General features: G+C 35.4%; 3 protein-coding genes across 5 annotated transcripts; 2 read left to right on the forward strand and 1 right to left on the reverse strand.

Annotated features, from left to right (window-relative positions):
• Nucleotides 1–2,896, forward strand: LOC306874436 (uncharacterized protein). 3 transcript variants are annotated; one of them, XM_079424483.1, is made up of 4 exons: nucleotides 1–99; nucleotides 260–369; nucleotides 668–1,074; nucleotides 2,322–2,885. In XM_079424483.1, the coding sequence occupies exon 4, from the start codon at nucleotides 2,324–2,326 to the stop codon at nucleotides 2,624–2,626; it is 303 nt and encodes a 100-aa protein (XP_079280609.1). In that variant the 5' UTR covers nucleotides 1–99; nucleotides 260–369; nucleotides 668–1,074; nucleotides 2,322–2,323; the 3' UTR covers nucleotides 2,627–2,885. The 3 variants fall into 3 exon arrangements, with proteins under 3 accessions (XP_079280609.1, XP_079280610.1, XP_079280608.1); XM_079424484.1 differs by having other exon boundaries at nucleotides 6–99; nucleotides 260–1,074; nucleotides 2,322–2,896; XM_079424482.1 differs by lacking the exons at nucleotides 1–99; nucleotides 260–369 and adding an exon at nucleotides 1,142–1,205 and having other exon boundaries at nucleotides 1,019–1,074; nucleotides 2,322–2,896.
• A 6,186-nt stretch (nucleotides 2,897–9,082) lies between these two features.
• On the reverse strand, nucleotides 9,083–9,613 carry LOC306873750 (claudin-4-like; the record flags this gene model as incomplete). The annotated part of the gene is made up of 1 exon (XM_079423235.1): nucleotides 9,083–9,613. The coding sequence occupies one exon, from the start codon at nucleotides 9,611–9,613 to the stop codon at nucleotides 9,083–9,085; it is 531 nt and encodes a 176-aa protein (XP_079279361.1).
• Nucleotides 9,614–13,385: 3,772 nt separating this feature from the next.
• Nucleotides 13,386–16,271, forward strand: LOC306873374 (GTPase IMAP family member 8-like). The gene is made up of 3 exons (XM_079422625.1): nucleotides 13,386–13,487; nucleotides 14,329–15,207; nucleotides 15,306–16,271. Exons 1-3 carry the CDS (start codon nucleotides 13,469–13,471, stop codon nucleotides 16,034–16,036), a joined length of 1,629 nt encoding a protein of 542 aa, XP_079278751.1. The 5' UTR covers nucleotides 13,386–13,468; the 3' UTR covers nucleotides 16,037–16,271.
• Nucleotides 16,272–16,797: the final 526 nt, after the last annotated feature.

Below are 16,797 nucleotides of genomic sequence, written 5' to 3' on the forward strand. Positions count from 1 at the left end.
GTTTCAGTTTAGCCTGTTACCACTGTTTCAGGAGTGTTTTATTAGGCTTCAGAGATAAATCAGGAGGGAAACTGGACACTCCTTCTATAGCTCTTACAGGTACAAATGTTTATCAGTTAAATGACGATAGAATCAATTATTTTATGATAAATCACAAGATGTAATTTTGTGTGTTGAGCCGTTGGAAAAAGTAAGTAAACCTGAATGTGACCATATTGTATCGACTTGTTCTTTGGTGAAATCATGCGTTCTTTTTCAGATTTCAGAGAAAGGAAAAGAGGCAGTGGTCTGATCTAAGCCAGATGTTTAACTCAACCCTCTGGACCACTTGCAGCCAAAAAAAAAAGAAGCAAATTAACTACTGGGAAGGTGTCTTTATTTTTATTTTTATTTTTTTTTTAAATGTGGGTGCAAACGTGATGTTGAAACAACATTACATTGCAAAATTAATTCAATGCTATTAATGCTGTTGCATCAGTGTTCACTTGCAATTGTTTCAGTGGTTACTTGTTATCTGAGATAACACTTCAGAAGAGTTTACCACTCCCTCTTATCAGCCTTAACTAGTTGAAAGAGCAGCACTCAAACAGAAAGTGAAAATGAATTTAAGTTCAGTTATTTCCCTCACAAATGAATTAACATGCTTATTTTCATCATTCAAACTTAGCATGTTCTTCAAGCAAGATCTACTGGAGCCTGATGCCAGAAAAACTGCCATGTGCATTTTAGAAACGTGAGCAGATAAGCTAATGTTGATGTGGATGCTCTCTCAACAAGAAATAAAACGATTCAGGGGTTTTGATGGGCATGTACTCATAAACTGAAAATTAATTCATCCAATCAGAGCTGCTGCTGTTTCTTCTCTAAAACATTGACAGAGAGCCTTACAGTTGCATGGGTTAATGGTTCACAGCCTCGTCCAAAACTCAACTCCAAACAAAGGTACATAATAACTCCCACTGTTTGATTTCCGTTCTTCCAATGAATATATAAACCCCCCTGAGATGATCTGAGCACCAGTCCACACTGATCTGAAGAAGCTCATCTGACAAACAACATCATCTGTCACCTCAGGTGTGTACTGACTCTCCATACATCACAGCATGTTTACAATCAATAGTTACTTACTTTGTATTTACAGGTGTACTCAAGTTTAAGAAAACTTTAAAAGACTCTTTCAACTCTCAAGAGATTGTCTGGTCAAGGTAGAAAATCTTGATTTTAACACTTGGTGTTCAAAGAGATAGCTCGCCCAAATATGAAAATTATGCATTCATAATTAAATAAAGTACATTGTTGGCTACATATATGTGAGCCTGGGCCACAAAAGTAGTCATAGGTATATTTGTAGCAATAGTCAACAAAACATTTTATGGGTCAAAATTATCAATTTTTCTTTTATGCCAAAAATTATATTAAGTAAAGATGAAAAAGTTCCATGAAGATATTTTGTAAATTTCCTACCGTAAATATATAAAAACTTAATTTTTGATTAGTAATATGCATTGCTAAGGACTTCAATTGGACAACTTTAAAGGCAATTTTCTCAGTATTTTCAGTTTTTTGCACCCTCAGATTCCAGATTTTTCCAAATGTTGTCCTTTCCTAACAAACCATACATCAATAGAAAGCTAATTTGTTCAGTATAAATCTCAAAAAATTTTTTTTTTTTTTCAAACTTTTTTTGTGATTTGTGGTCCAGGGTCACATATGTATATGTTCATGAATTTAACACTCTAAATTGTTTATATGTAGGCTGTATTTATACATATGCACATAAAAATCTAAATTTTAATTTTAAGGACAAAAATAATAAGTGGATTCCATTACAAAACAAAAAAATAGCAAGCGAAGTACAAAAACTTTTATTAGACAGACCTACATATTAAAAAAACACCAACACGTATCAGCCCAAGCAGGCCTTGGTCAGGTAGATGAACACACCCTGATGAAGGCCTGCTTGGGCTGATAAGCTTTGGTGTTTTTTAAAATATTTTTGTTTTGTTTTTGATATAATTTTGATGCTTTTTGTTTTTGTTTTTGACATTTTGTTCCCGCTCTGGAGCACCCATAGTCTCGCTTGTGATCACTTGACGCGCCCCTGGTCTAGATCATTTTCTTTGTAATTTTAAGGAGTTTAAGTAAAATGCACATGCAATTTTTACCCTTTTGACTATAAAATGTTCAAATTTCCAGCTTTTTAAGATTAGGATTCAATTAACTCCCTGATATTTCCAGGACTTCAAAAGGGTGAACAAAACAGGGACAACAATGTTGTAGTAGATCAAAGTAATAAACAGCTACAATATGCTGTCTCGCAGGCATGGATTTCTTCAAAGCGGTGGGTGCGCTGGCGTCGGGCGTGGCGGAAGGAACGGTGGGCGTGGTCAGAGCTGTGGTGGACGTCCCGGTGGGGATGGTGAAAGGAGCCGCTGACAGCATTAAAGAAGCCACAAATAAAATGGATAGCGCCAGCTCACCCGGTGAAGGAGTGGATGCCGTCTTCAGTCTGCTGGCGTCTCCAGTGACCGGCGCGGTGGCCGGAGGAACCAAAGAGATCGTCAAAGCACCAGGAAAAGTCGTGCAGAGTGTGGCTGACGGTGTTACAAAAGTTTTAGATGACTAGGAATAATTAAAAGTTAAACACACTGTTCTAATAAACCTTTAACACTCAAAGCACCATGCAGTAACTCTGACCTGAGAATCATCAGAAAAACTTGACACAATTAATAAGAAAAAATATAATGCATGTGAAAATGACAATATTTTATACACTCACAAGTAATAGTTTGACGATGTCTACAAATTATTGTACTATCATGAATCAGCACTGATTGTTTCACATTTATGACAGTTATTCTAATTAAACTATATGTCACACATTTTGTCTTTTGTGAAAATGGTCTCTGCTTCCTCTATTTTCAGTGTTCGAATGCTTAGTGCTTAACTGAAGTATCTTCACTTCACTTGAAAACAGATCCCATGCCACAAAACAAGAAAATGCAAAGGTTGTAAATGCTATGCAATCTAGACCATGTGTCTTGTGTAAAATTAGAATAACTGTAACACTGGAATTATTCAGCAATTTCAAGTTACGTGTGTAACTATGTTGAATTTGTTTGTCTCCTATGTCTTTCCCAGTTAGCTGCACTGATCCAAGTCCAGGAGCACAGAGTTGCCATGTGGCTATGTGATTCACAATTGCATTATCTCAGGCTTCTAATTGTTTAATTATGTAATTGGCATTATACATTTTACCTGAAAATATAATGTTACATTTTATTTATTATTCCGAACTGTCCTGAAATGATTGATCATGTGGAGGCTGATGTCAGGATAGGTCCAACTGAAGGCGCTCGGATGAGTGGAGCAGTAGGCACTTCATCTGTGATCTTTTGGTTTCTGTCTATCGCTGATTCAGCGAGCTGTATGGGAAATGACTTAGTAAACTACACTTTTTGAAAAGCAAGCAGTAGGCAGCAGTTTTAAAGATATTAGTCAACCTACACCCTCTGAATAACTCAGACTGGCAAGTTTGTGATCGTGAGATTCATGTACGGCCATGTGTGAGACTCGAATTCGACATTGGGCTCCGGATGAAGAAATAATTGAAAGTATGGGATATTCAAAATATTTGAATATCTAAATGAATGAATAACCATTATTTGTGATCAGTTCTTAATTAGAAATACAGTGTAAAAATAATGATCAATTGAAATCAGAGTCAGATTAAACATGGAACTAAAATCAAATCGAAACTAAATCCTAATAAATTAAGTAAACTTTGCAGAAGTGCAAGTAAAAGACCTACACAAATTATACCTTCACCCATGCCTTTAGGTTCTGTCATTACAAGTGCATTTCCCAAAATGTTAATAGAATTTCTATGAGAAAAATGTATGTACAATTTGCCATTACAAACACAGTGTAGAAAACTCAGACTGCTCAGTATTTAGTTAGGTGTCATGTGATATCTGGAGCCGGTTGCATAAAATGCTTAAACTAGGCAAGTAAATCATCAAATATTTTCTTTAGGATTTGACATCATTTTTTTCCAGTCAGTATTGGTCTACTTCTGAAAACTAAGCTCGAATACCTTGAAGAACTGCAACTATCAGTCTAAGACAGTCGTAATAGTCTTGACAAGTTTATACAACCGGCCCCAGTCAGAACACGAAGAACAGTGAAAGTATGTGATGTCAGTGGCTTTGTCTGTGATAAGATGTGATCTTATAGTAAATAGAATAGAGTGAGCTAGTGTTAGAGGATCTTTTTTTTTGTATAATAAATAAGGAAAACGTGTAGGTAGAATAGTAATAGAATAGAGAACGCTATTTTTTTCAAGGGTTTTTTAAAAATGTAGTTTTAATAAATGAAATGAAAACAAGTCGAATAGAAAAGGAAAAGATATAGTGCTAGTGTTAGATGGCCAAGAATGTCTTTATTAAAGTGAAAGTGAAAGTAAAGTGTGTGTGGCCAAGTATGGAGACCCATACTTGGAATTTGGTTCTGCATTTAACCCATCCAAGTGCACACACACACTGTGAACACACACCTGAAGCATTAAATTAGTACATCAAGTATACATCTGTTTAATGTTTGGGTCAATAGAATTAGTTTATGTTACTGAAAGACTGTATTTATTAGATAAAAATACAGTAAAAATATTATCTTAATTTTAGTTTTGATAACAGAGGACAAAATATCATCCAACAGCAAAACCAAAGGATATAAAACAATAAACATTAGTATTTCAAAAATGATATGGGAGCGATTTTGGGGACAGATTATGACTTCCTTGTAAAAAAAAAATATATATATTTATATTTTTTTCATAATACCAGAGCTCTAAATGAGGTAACTTCAGCAGCACTTACAACATATTGACATCTGCCTTAACTGTGTGAAACAGCGTCTTGAAGAAAGTGAATATAAATATATGTCATATGTCTGAGAGGCTCTCAACATTGATTTAAAGAAGCTCAGCTGATAAACATTAACTTCAACAGCATCTGCGACCTCAAGTTAGTATCGACAGTCTTTTTGGTGACATTTGACTGTCATGTTTCGTAGGTGTACAGCATGTTTAACATGTATAGTAAGTTTATTTCACAAATGCTCATTTTGATTGACATCACAGGTCTTTAAAAACAACTTTACAGACTCTTTCAGCTCCTGAGAGGAGGTCTGCTGACGGTAAGAAATCTATGATATGTTGAAATCAAATTGAATGAAATAAAAAATAAAAGAATCAAATTCTTTCTGTGATTATGTGTCATTTATCTTATAAAAGGACATATCAAATAGGCCTATTGCTAACATAATCACCCATATGTTCATTTTTATTTATTTATTTAATTTTTTTATTTTTTCTTTATTTTAGTACAGTATGTATGATTATATATTTCTGTTCAGTGTTTGGGTCAGTAGAATTATTTTGTGTTTTTGAAAGGCACAATTTATTTGATAAAGATACAGTAAAACAGTAACATTGTGAAATATTATCAGAATTTAAAAAACATAATCCTTCAGAAATCATGATAATATGCTGATTTGCTGCTCAATAAATATTTCTGATTATTAGCAATATTTTGGTTGAAACTGTGATACATTTTATCTTCAGTATATACACACATGTATATATACATACACACATACACACACACACACACACACACACACACATTTCATAGACATTTTTGTGAGTGTGAACGAACACGAACGAATACGAACATGAACATTTATACGCATTACAGACATTTGCATAACTTTTAAGATTTAATTAACATTTCCCACCTTTAATGTTCCCTTCTGAAATATGACCCTGGACCACAAAACCAGTCATAAGGGTCAATTTTTTGAAATTGAGATTTGAATGAATAAGCATGGGCTCTGCCGCTGAAGCCGTCGGCACCGCTGCTGTTCTGCTGGTGTCTCCAGTGGCCGGAGGAACCAAAGATATTGTCAAAGCGCTGGAAAAAGTTGTGCATGGTGTTGTTAATGGCAATAAAAGAGTGTTTGGCGATTGAGAAGCATGAAAGTTGAAGTTTTTGTTCTGAGAAACCTTTAACTCTCATAATGATGATGCACAAACAGCTCCACCAGCTGCCAATGAGAATAAATACAGTCTGCAGATACTACAGCCCATATAAAACATCTGAGAAATTGACACAAATGCATATGAAAAATGTGCATTCGAAAAAAAGAATACATTCCATAGACTCCCAGATTAACATGGTTTGATGATGTCTCTACAAATTGCTTAAAATTATTATAGTAACATTATAAATCAGCACTGATTAGTTTACAAATAACGTCACACACTTTGTATTTTGTGTGAGTTGTCTCTGGTCTTTCTGTTTTCAGTGTTTGGATACTGGAAAAAGTTCAAATTCAAATGAAAATAAAATGTTTTTCTTCAGAAAGCACACACTGCACAGTATCTGTCAAGACACGTTAGAGCAGAAATGCTTTCAGATGTTCATCACTTCTATGGAAAGATTTATTTTGTGTGTGCAATAACACAACATTATAGCATTTCTATATAATTCTTATATCAGATGATATCGCATGCCTGTGTTATTGAGTAAGTGAGACTTGTAATCTAATCATCAAGTGAAAAATGTAAATAGCATTTTTAGGCCAAATAAAGATTTTATTGTAAATACACCTGAACTATGTTGAATTTGCTCTCATTCAGTCACACAATGTGAGTCACTGCACAAATAAATTGAATTTGTTCAGTTTTTCACTAAACTGTAGACGGCCGCTACACATTTTTTGGCCATTTGATAATACCTAGAATATCAAAATCGACTGCGGGCGGCAGATCCTTTTCCTTTCCACACTCTGTCAGATTAAATCTAGATTAAAGACACATTTCTTTAACCTGGCTTACACATAACACACTAATACACTTCTATTATTCAAATCCGTTAAAGGATTGTTAGGCTGCATTAATTAGATCAACCGGAACCGGGAACACTCCCCATAACACATGATGTACTCGTTACATCATAAGAAGAATGGCATCTACGCTAATATTTCTCAGTCCGTTTCCGGATCAGATGGTGGATTGGTGCCGGGAGATGATGTATGTGGCCCTGATCGTCGGCGGAGGCCGGACACCTGGATGAGCGCCAGAGACAGATCCCCAGTGAGGACCCCGCCACTTAGATAGCCATCGGGACAGACCACTGGAACCAGTTGAGCCCTTACAATCTGACTTTGCTGCAGTTGAACTGCTGGTTTGTTTGGTCAGAGGAAAACTGGCCCCCCGAATGAGCCTGGTTCCTCCCAAGGTTTTTTCCTCCATTCTGTCACCGATGGAGTTTTGGTTCCTTGCCGCTGTCGCCTCTGGCTTGCTTAGTTGGGGACGCTTCATTTCAAGCGATATCATCGACCTGATTGTAAAGACACTATTTAAACTGAACTGAGCTGGATGATGACATCACTGAATTCAATATTGAAATGCCTTTAACTGAAAATATATATATTTTTAAATCTTTTCATTTTACATTATTGACACACTATTTTCCTTTTTTGATATTGTGCAGTTGCTTTGTCACAATTTACATTGTAAAAAGCGCTCTATAAATAAAGGTGACTTGACTTGACATTTTGGTTCAGACTAGTGCTGTCAAATGATTAATCGCATCCAAAATAAAAGATTTTGTTTTCATAATATATGTTTGTGTATATTTATTATGTATATATAAATACACATACACACAGTATATATATTTAAAATATTTACATTTATTTACATGTCTATATTTATATTCATATTATTTATATTATAAATAAATATATGTAATATATAAACAACATTTATTCTAAAATATAGATTATACAAGAGGATAATTCAAATAAGATAAAAGCGAGAAGACATGGATTTCATCAAAAAACTGAAGGATGTTCCCGAGATGCTGAATGAAGCTGTTGACAGCGTGAAAGATGCAAGTGGCAAACTAAACAAAGCCATGACTGGAGAACCCAAGAAGATGCTCAAGAAATCCCCCCCAAAATTTGCAGAGCATTGGAGATGGTTTTAAGAAAAAGTTTTAGATGACTAAGAATAGAGTGTTCACATATTTCTAATATAAAGTTAACTTTCTCATATAGACTTTATACTGATTTATAAGCTTCCACAAATATTTAAAGTTTACTGTTCACCCTTAATAGTTTGTGCCTTTAACTCATTTACTAATAACCACTAATTATTTTTCATCAGTTTTAAAATCAGAAATGTTCCTTTCAAATATGAGCGTGTAGTGTAACACATTTGATTGTCATCAGGTCCCGCAGCTCTACCTAAATATTACATTGATGTATGTGTGATGTACTTTACTTGACTGACTTATGACATTATTATAAGGCGTATATGGTTAAAAATCTGAAAATTAAAATGTATATTTCTGAAAGTCTGTGTTGTGCATTCATACAGACCCTGCAGCCTCTCTAAAGGACAAGCCATGTTTGATGACGATCAATAATTGTTGCCCAGATTTCGTTTGAACCTTGAGCTCTATTTACTCCTCTTGCTGTGTCTCCTCCACCACGCATGCAAACTCCTCTTCAGGCCCCTCTGCCACGGCCTCTAACTCTTCTTCTGTGCCTTTGGCCTCATTGATCCATGCTTGCAAATAGCAACACAGCGGTGAATCCCAGTTGGTTTCATTAACCCCTTAACTGTCACCCTCCATTTTTGAACATAGACATGCAATTGCACTATCCAAATGTAACAGGGTTAAATAGAAACTTTAATTTAAAGACTAAAGATGTGTGAATTTCATAAAATAAGGATCTGGTTGTATTGGTGTTCAAAGGCTCCCCTCCTATGGCTGTTAATGGTATTGCATATGTAGTATTTCGTCCCTCTTATGTTTCTGTACCCCAACAGATGCTTCTGTGGGTATGTACGATTTTTAATGCTCTAACTACTGTTTCCACAATTAATACATTAACATTAATTTATTAATTGTGGAAACAGTAGTGATGGGAGAAACAAAATATTTTTTTTTAAATAAATAACAAACAATTAAATACTATTAAATATTAGTGATTGTGTTATGTGTTTTATTTAAGAAGAATAAAAAGCTCCTCCAATCAGAGCAACAGCGGCAAACCCTACATAGATGGACACCCCAACCTCTCTTTGATGAACTCTGTCTGGTATTTGGTTGTAAATCTCTTGAATGGTTAGGCGTGCCACCCAGGCCACTGGAATTAGCTCCAGGATGCCGGCAATAATGAACATCACACCAGAGACGATCATCATTTTAGCCTTGGATGCTTCCTCTTTGATACATTTGATGCATTTGGTGCCTATGATGTAGCTCATCACTCCCAGAAAAGCCAAGACAACGACAATGGCCGTCATGGCCCTGGAAGCCTGAATTTCCTGCGGTAGAGCCTGAATGCTGTTGTAGACCATACAATTAATCTCTCTGGTGCTCTGTACAGCACAATTCATCCACAAACCTTGCCAGATGCTTCGTGCCGTGATGATTTGTGCATTAACAAACACCGTGCCACACCACATTTGGAGAGCGCAAGCGATAATGCTAAGGATCCAGCCACTAATGCCCCCAATCTCCATTCCCTTCAACATTGTGCCTTTTACGGTATTTGTTTATTTATTTTTTACCTAGGTATAGGAGATATTGCTTAGTTTCAAATGTCATATGCAAATAAAACTGATACTATCGAACAGAAGATTAAAAATGTTGCAAGAAATGCCATTTACCAAGTGCTGAGGTGATAATACAGATGTATGCGGCCCAAGTCTTACTTTTCTTTGTGTAGCCTGAGAAAGAGCTGTGAAAGCAGCATTTGTATTCCCCAAAAGCAAGTGGAGGAGGACCTTAACAGGATGAGATAAGCAGTGTGATACAGGTTTGTGCCTGTATCTGTCTGATATGGTCACTATGTGGAGAAGAACAGTATATTGGCACATGCTTTCCCTTGTAATTCCTGCGAACACTGTGTAAGATAGATAAACAGGCTCAGGCAGGAAAAAGCACCTTCTTAGAATTTACGACAACATTGATTAATGGATTTCATTGACTGACAAAGTTTTTTTTTGTTGTTTTTGTTTTTTTGATGATGGGTTTTTACAAAAGCATGCCCTAGTCCAACCATGTGCCATTACCTAAAACAAAATGTGGTAAATATCAATAAATCTAAATGTTTTTAGACACATCAGTTTAAGCTGACGTGACTGAGTCAAAGCAAGCAATTATAAATTCTTCGGCTTAAAGTTTGTAAGAGCACTTATGTCCTGTAATTTATTCTAATAAATTAAATGTGCACATTGTTCCAATAAAAAGGTTTGTAAATATTTGATCAGAAATATAAGAAACTGCTCTGTCTTTGAAATGTCTTTTTCCTGTCATCTTGATATCACTGTACTGTCATATGTCTTGCATTTTGATTTTAGTAATATACAATAATAGCAAATGTTCCTGTGTTTATTTTCTGTTTTAGTTACGAATGTACTGCCTGTTGATGATCCATCCATCCATCTATTCTCCAAACCTTTTGTCCTATAGGGTTGCAGCTTGTTTATGTGTGTGGATTTTAAGATAATGTTTCTTTAACAGAAGGTGGTACTTTGGCATGATTTTTATTTTGTGATCAGCTGTAGCAGTATATGTTTTTTTTGTACTGTTCATTTGAAGGCTTCTCTCCATATATTGACAACAAAATATAGAAAACACATTAGCATGACATAAAACAAAAGCATGCAAAAAATAAAAATAAAAATACAGGCAAACAAGAGTAAAGTTCAGACACAAAAAAAAAAAACGCTGTTGGCTACAGTCAGAGAGAGAGAGGGAAATCATATTTTAATCTTCCTTAAAACTCTTCACATCTTCTTAAAGTTCGTTGTGACAGTCATTAGCTTTTACCTACTGAGAATTAAGTCCAAAACCTTCCTCTGAGAATTATTTCTGTGTTTATTTCAGAGCCCGATGAAGCACTTGATTTAAATGAGCTGAGGATCATGTTTTTGGAGTCTGCGGAGCTAGAAAGAGTCACACAGCAAATGCAATACTGGGTTAGAGAGGCATTTAAAGAGAGCAAAACCAGAGAGAGTGAGAAACAGATATGAAGAGTAGAAGACAGAAACATCTCCATCATCGACACTCCAGGATTCTTCGATACTCACCTGACTGATGAAGAGCTGAAGAAACAGATGATGAAGAGTCTGTATTTCTCTCATCCTGGTCCTCACGTGTTCCTGCTCATCATCAACCAGGAGACCTTCAGAGAGGAGCAGAGGAACATTGTCCAGCAAATTCAGGAGAACTTTGGAGAAGAAGCAGATTTATTCACCATGGTGCTGTTTATTGGACGAGAAAAAGTCTCCAAAAGAGAATTTATTCAAGTCATTGAGAGTGAAGAAACAGAAAATGCTGAACTATTTTGAGGGAAGATTTCATGCAATGAACAGCAAAGATGAATGTGATCTGAATCAAGTCATAAAGTCATAAAGGACATTGATGAAATGATGAAGAACAATGGAGGACAAAACTACAGCAATGAGATCCACCTAAAGAAAACACATTATCTAAGAGGTAAGGATGCGACAGTTCAGGAAGATCTCAGGAAACAGAAAATCTATAAAAGTGTCCTGTTTACTCTGTAAATGAATAAAAGTAATTGAAAGCCTTTATTTGTATATTAAATCAAGATTTCATAATCAGTGAACTGTTGAGGAGATTTCCAAATAATAGTTTATGTTAATCTTGTTTCACAGTGGAAGGAGACCTGAGGATTGTTCTTCTGGGTAAAACTGGATCAGGAAAGAGTTCAACAGGAAACATGATACTGGGCAGAGATGTCTTTAAAGTACCAATCAAATCAAAGAAGCCGAACACAAATTGTGAAAGAGTGCGGGGTAATATTAAGTAACTGTTTTACGATAGATATGTAAAACTATACCAACACTCAAAAAAGTGCTAAGACTGACTGTGCTACAGACTGTCTAAGTCATCAAAGTCTAAAGTATTGATTTGCATGTTACATGCATTTTAGTAGGCGGTGCTTAGATATGGAGATAAAGTACCTGGGCAATGATGTTGAAGCATTCAAATGAAGAATGCAGTAAGAGAAACCCGCCCCAGACCAGTCCCAATCCAATCAGTCAACTCAGATTATTTCATAAAGAGATGAAAAATCCACACTCAAGGCATTCATAATTAACTCAGGTATTAGGAACATAAACAATCAGCAGTTCTTTTGATTCTTAATATATTGTTTTCTGACTTTGTATTTTAATAGATGTTTTAGGTTTTGCTCTGCCATGCTATCCAGGCAGGATGTGGATTCAGGATCTCAGTCAGGATCTGGATTTATCTGAATTTAAGCTATTATTTTGCTTTTATGGTGCCATCTTTTGGTGGGAAATGTGATTTAAAAAAAAGGTTTGCATGTAACATGTAACAGAATGAAATGTTTCTTTTTTTCACATTTTTTTCTGCATTTTTTATGTCTAAAATATTTACTTTGAATGCACACTGAAATAGGCACGTAACAAAATTAAATTAAACATAAAGGCCCGGTTTCACAGACAGGGCTTAGACTAAGCCAGGATTAGGCCATAGTTCAATTAGGACATTTTAGTCATTTTTATTAACATGCCTTAGAAAAAACATTACTGGTGTGCATCTTGAGACAAAACAAAGGCACTGATATATTTTAAGATCAGTCAGTGCAAGTTTATTTCACTTGAAACAGCTCAGAATTACATTTTAGTCTAGGACTAGGCTTAAGCCCTGTCTGTGAAACCGGGGGTAAATGTTTAAATAGAAATACTATTTTCTTGTAAAACATGCTCTGATATCCTTTTTGTTTACAACTTTGATTCATTTATTTTTTTCAGTGCATTTTGCAACGTCAGTAAACTCCTACTGATGTCAAAGACTCTTCAGACGTTGTTCAGTGTGTTTGTTCAACAGGTTTAACGTGCTAAAGGGTGGAGCACTGAAAGAAAGAAAATAAATCAGTGACGTCTGGTATTCAGCAGCTTTTATTTCATTCTGTGACTGAAATTACTGTTCAGAGATCTGAACTTTGACTATAAAGATGAACACAGTGACCAAACTGTAAAATGTTCATTTTCATTGTTATTCTGTGATCACTAAAAATTCAGTTTCAGTTACTGCTGATGAAATTGACAGAATTAATAATAAAAATAATAAAAAAGGTATTTTCTTGAATCACCCATCTCTATTAAAATTACCTTCAAATGTGGTTTTGTAAAAGAAAAAAAAAGTGTGTCAGTAAGTCTTTCAATCACATGCCACAGTATTAGTCACTTTGTCATTAGTTGATCACAATAGAGGGAGTTTCACTGGCACAACAGTTCAAGCTCAAATACCTTCAGTCTCTCACTGGATTCACACTGAGATACTGAACTACTGCTGAGACACTAACATACATCAGCCAAATCAACAGAGAAATGAATCCAGAACACACAGGTATGTTTGACTCTATGTGCTATAATTATAGAAAACTGATATGAAAGTCACTGTAGAGAATCTTAGAGAAACATACATGACAAAACCTGTTTAAGATTGTAGCTGATCTCAATGACAATCATGTGTTATACACAGTTAAAATGGGTGATTTCTGAATATATACTGTATATCTTCACATAAACAATAAAATGGAATCAAAATGTATCCAAATGTTGAGTTAGTAGCTAAAATAGTAGACTATTACATACACAGCATGAGTATCTGTGTGCTGCCAGGTTATCACGTTTGTGATCTGTCATTGTAGTTATTATGTTTCTGATACGATCAGTGTGTTTTTAGATGTGTCATTTTAGCTTCAAATTATCATTATAAATTATTTAGAGTCAAATTATCAAACTTTTTTGACAACTGTTTTTTTTTTTTTTATTTATTTTTTTTTTTTTTAAAGTCAAAGTTTACAAGAGCCAATTAAAAAAAGCCCAAAAAAGATATATATTTAATCAAACATATTATTACTTCACATTTGAAGTGTATTTTCTTGTCAATTGGTGTTACTATACATGGGCCATAATGTACTGATGTCATATTTTCTCATATTTTGAGTTTTATATATACAGTATATATATATAATTTTCAATTTTCGCATCTTTATTTTATACCTTAGTTCCTTGTGTAATGTTTGTGGATCATGTGTTGGTATTTAAGACACTGTGTCTTTAAGAGAATACACCCACTGTTGGAAGCCTATTGGTATTGATGTTTTCTACTATACTACCTTATGGTATCTATAACATGTATTTCTTACTATTATGTCTAATGTTTATTTCTTACTATTTCCCAGAGTCCGATGAACCACCTGCTGTACAAGAGCTGAGTATGGTGCTAATCGGAAGAAGTGAAGTTGGAAAGAGTTCAATAGGCAACATAATATTGGGTCGAGAGGCATTTAAAGAAAGCACAACCAAAGAGACTGAGCTACAGAGAGGAAGAGTAGAAGACAGAAACATCTCCGTTATTGACACTCCAGGATTCTTCAACACTCATCTGACTGATGAAGGAATGAAGAAGCAGATGATGAAGAGTCTGTATCTCTCTGATCCTGGTCCTCATGTGCTCCTGCTCGTCATCCGACTTGACAGATTCATAGAAGACGTGGTAAAGATAGTTAAAAAGATTTCTGAGCACTTTGGAAAGGACGCTTTCAGGTTCACCATGGTGCTGTTCACGGGAAGAGAGGCGATGTCCAAACGAGAATGGATTGAGTTCAGGCTGGACAGAAAAACTAGAGAACTCCTGAGCTTCTGCGAACAGAAATGTCATGTGATCATTCATAAAAACAAGAAAGACAGGAAACAGATCGCAAGCCTGTTAGAGAATATCGATGAAGTTGTGAGGAAGAACGGGCAAGAACATTATGTTAAAGAGGTCTATGTGAAGAATAGTCAAGATGAGACGAGGACGAAGCAAAAAGATGGAAAAGAGAAGATCAGTGTAGAAGAACAAATAACAAGTCAAGAGAAAGAGAAGAACAGAGAAGAAGACAACAGAGCAGAGCATCCGATCAGAGAAGAGGAGATAGAAAACACTGTTCAGAAAGACCAAAGAGCACCAAATGAGAGAGAAAAAGGATCTCCAGAAGAAAATCAAAGCAACCAAAGACATGAAACGTGTTTGATCAGGCAGGAGAGGAAAGAGACACCAGAAAATCATTTAATAAAAGGTAAATATTTAGCAGTTTATAACTTATATATTGTGTATTTGATCATTTACATCTCTTTTTAACATGGTATGTTGTTAGTAAACTGCTTCTCTTTACAGTGTTTGATCTAAGGATTGTTCTTCTTGGCAAAAGTGGATCTGGAAAGAGCTCGACAGCAAACACCATCCTGGGCAGAGATGCATTCAAAACCAATACAAGTCTCCCATCAAGCAGTCAAACCTGTGAGAAACACGAAGCAGATGTGTGTGGAAGAAACATCTCAGTGATCGACACTCCAAGACTGTTTGATCCATCAATGACAAGAGACCAAATGCAGGCTGAAATACAAAAGTGTGTAGAGATGACGGATCCTGGTCCACATGTGTTTCTGCTGGTCATCAGACTGGACGAGAAATTCACCGAAGATGAGAAAAACACAGTGAAATGGATTCAGGAGAACATTGGAGAAGATGCTTTACATCACACTATCATTCTGTTCACTCACGCTGATCATCTGAGGGGAAACTCATTAGATCAGTATGTCAGAGACACTCCAGATCTACAGGCATTTACTGAGAGGTTTGATGGCAGATTTCACTCGTTCAGCAACAAGAACTTAGAGAATCACTCTCAGGTCACTGAACTGCTGGAGAAGATTGAGAAGATGGTGGAGAGAAATGAAGGGAAGCACTACACCAGTGAGACATTCGTGAAATATCAGGAAGAGATTGACAGCGAGAAAGAGGAGATAGTCAAAGAAAACCTATCAAACTGGCTGAAAGGAATGCTTGTTTTCTTCATAGGAGTGCTAGCAGCTGCAGCGGTAGCTAAAAGTCGGCTTGAAGGATAAAGAACATCCAACAGCAAAGCATATGAACACAAATAGTTGCAAAATATTGAATATTTGTATTTTCTTAAATACTACAGACTATAACAATAACAGTGGATAACTATAATATATAATTTGTACTGTTTATAATTATTATTATTAATATTATTAGGCTGGACCTAAATATATGTGCTTATCAAATAAAACAATGTTAAAAAGACACATGATTTCAGAATAAAAAAAATGTTTAAATGGCATTTTGCAGTTTTCCATTGTCAATATTAATAATTTAGAGAGCTTTCTGTCCATCAGTCATTTTGTGTGTTCTCTGCGAACACATATATTCATGTTGTTTACTTGTTTTTATTTTTAACGTGGAGTCATAACTGGCTTTGTGAGTTTACCTCCCTCAAAAAGGTAAAGGCTGTGGCTCTGTAACACGTTTTAAGTTATTTGTTTTAACCAGGCGATCAGCTCAAGGTATGAGGGTTGGCTGCCAATAATGAATCGTTTTAGCGTGTGTCTGAAAATTAGACTTAAATAATCTGTTTGCCATCAACGGCTATTATGGCCAAAATATGAAGAAAAATAGAGATAGACCAGCATGACACAACAACTGCATCACATATTCAAGGTGGAAGATTATGTTATTGAGAATATATTTGTTACGTGTTCATCTTTGTGTCAGTGTTTTATATGCAAGAACAACATAGTGATGAAACGCGTTTGTCCATTTAGGGCTATTAAATGTAAAAGCATGGTGCTACAAAATAGTGCCTTCT

Source organism: Barbus barbus (assembly GCF_936440315.1).
Source record: "Barbus barbus genome assembly, chromosome: 8".
In the NCBI taxonomy this organism is placed as follows: domain Eukaryota; kingdom Metazoa; phylum Chordata; class Actinopteri; order Cypriniformes; family Cyprinidae; genus Barbus; species Barbus barbus.

What these genes read in the sequence shown, in the direction of transcription:
- LOC306874436 (XM_079424483.1), top strand. Translation starts at nt 2,324, where the DNA reads ATGGATTTCTTCAAAGCGGTGGGTGCGCTGGCGTCGGGCGTGGCGGAA.
- LOC306873374 (XM_079422625.1), top strand. An exon ending in AGAAAATCATTTAATAAAAG is followed by an intron (nt 15,208 to 15,305) that starts GTAAATATTTAG and finishes TTCTCTTTACAG; the next exon opens with TGTTTGATCTAAGGATTGTT.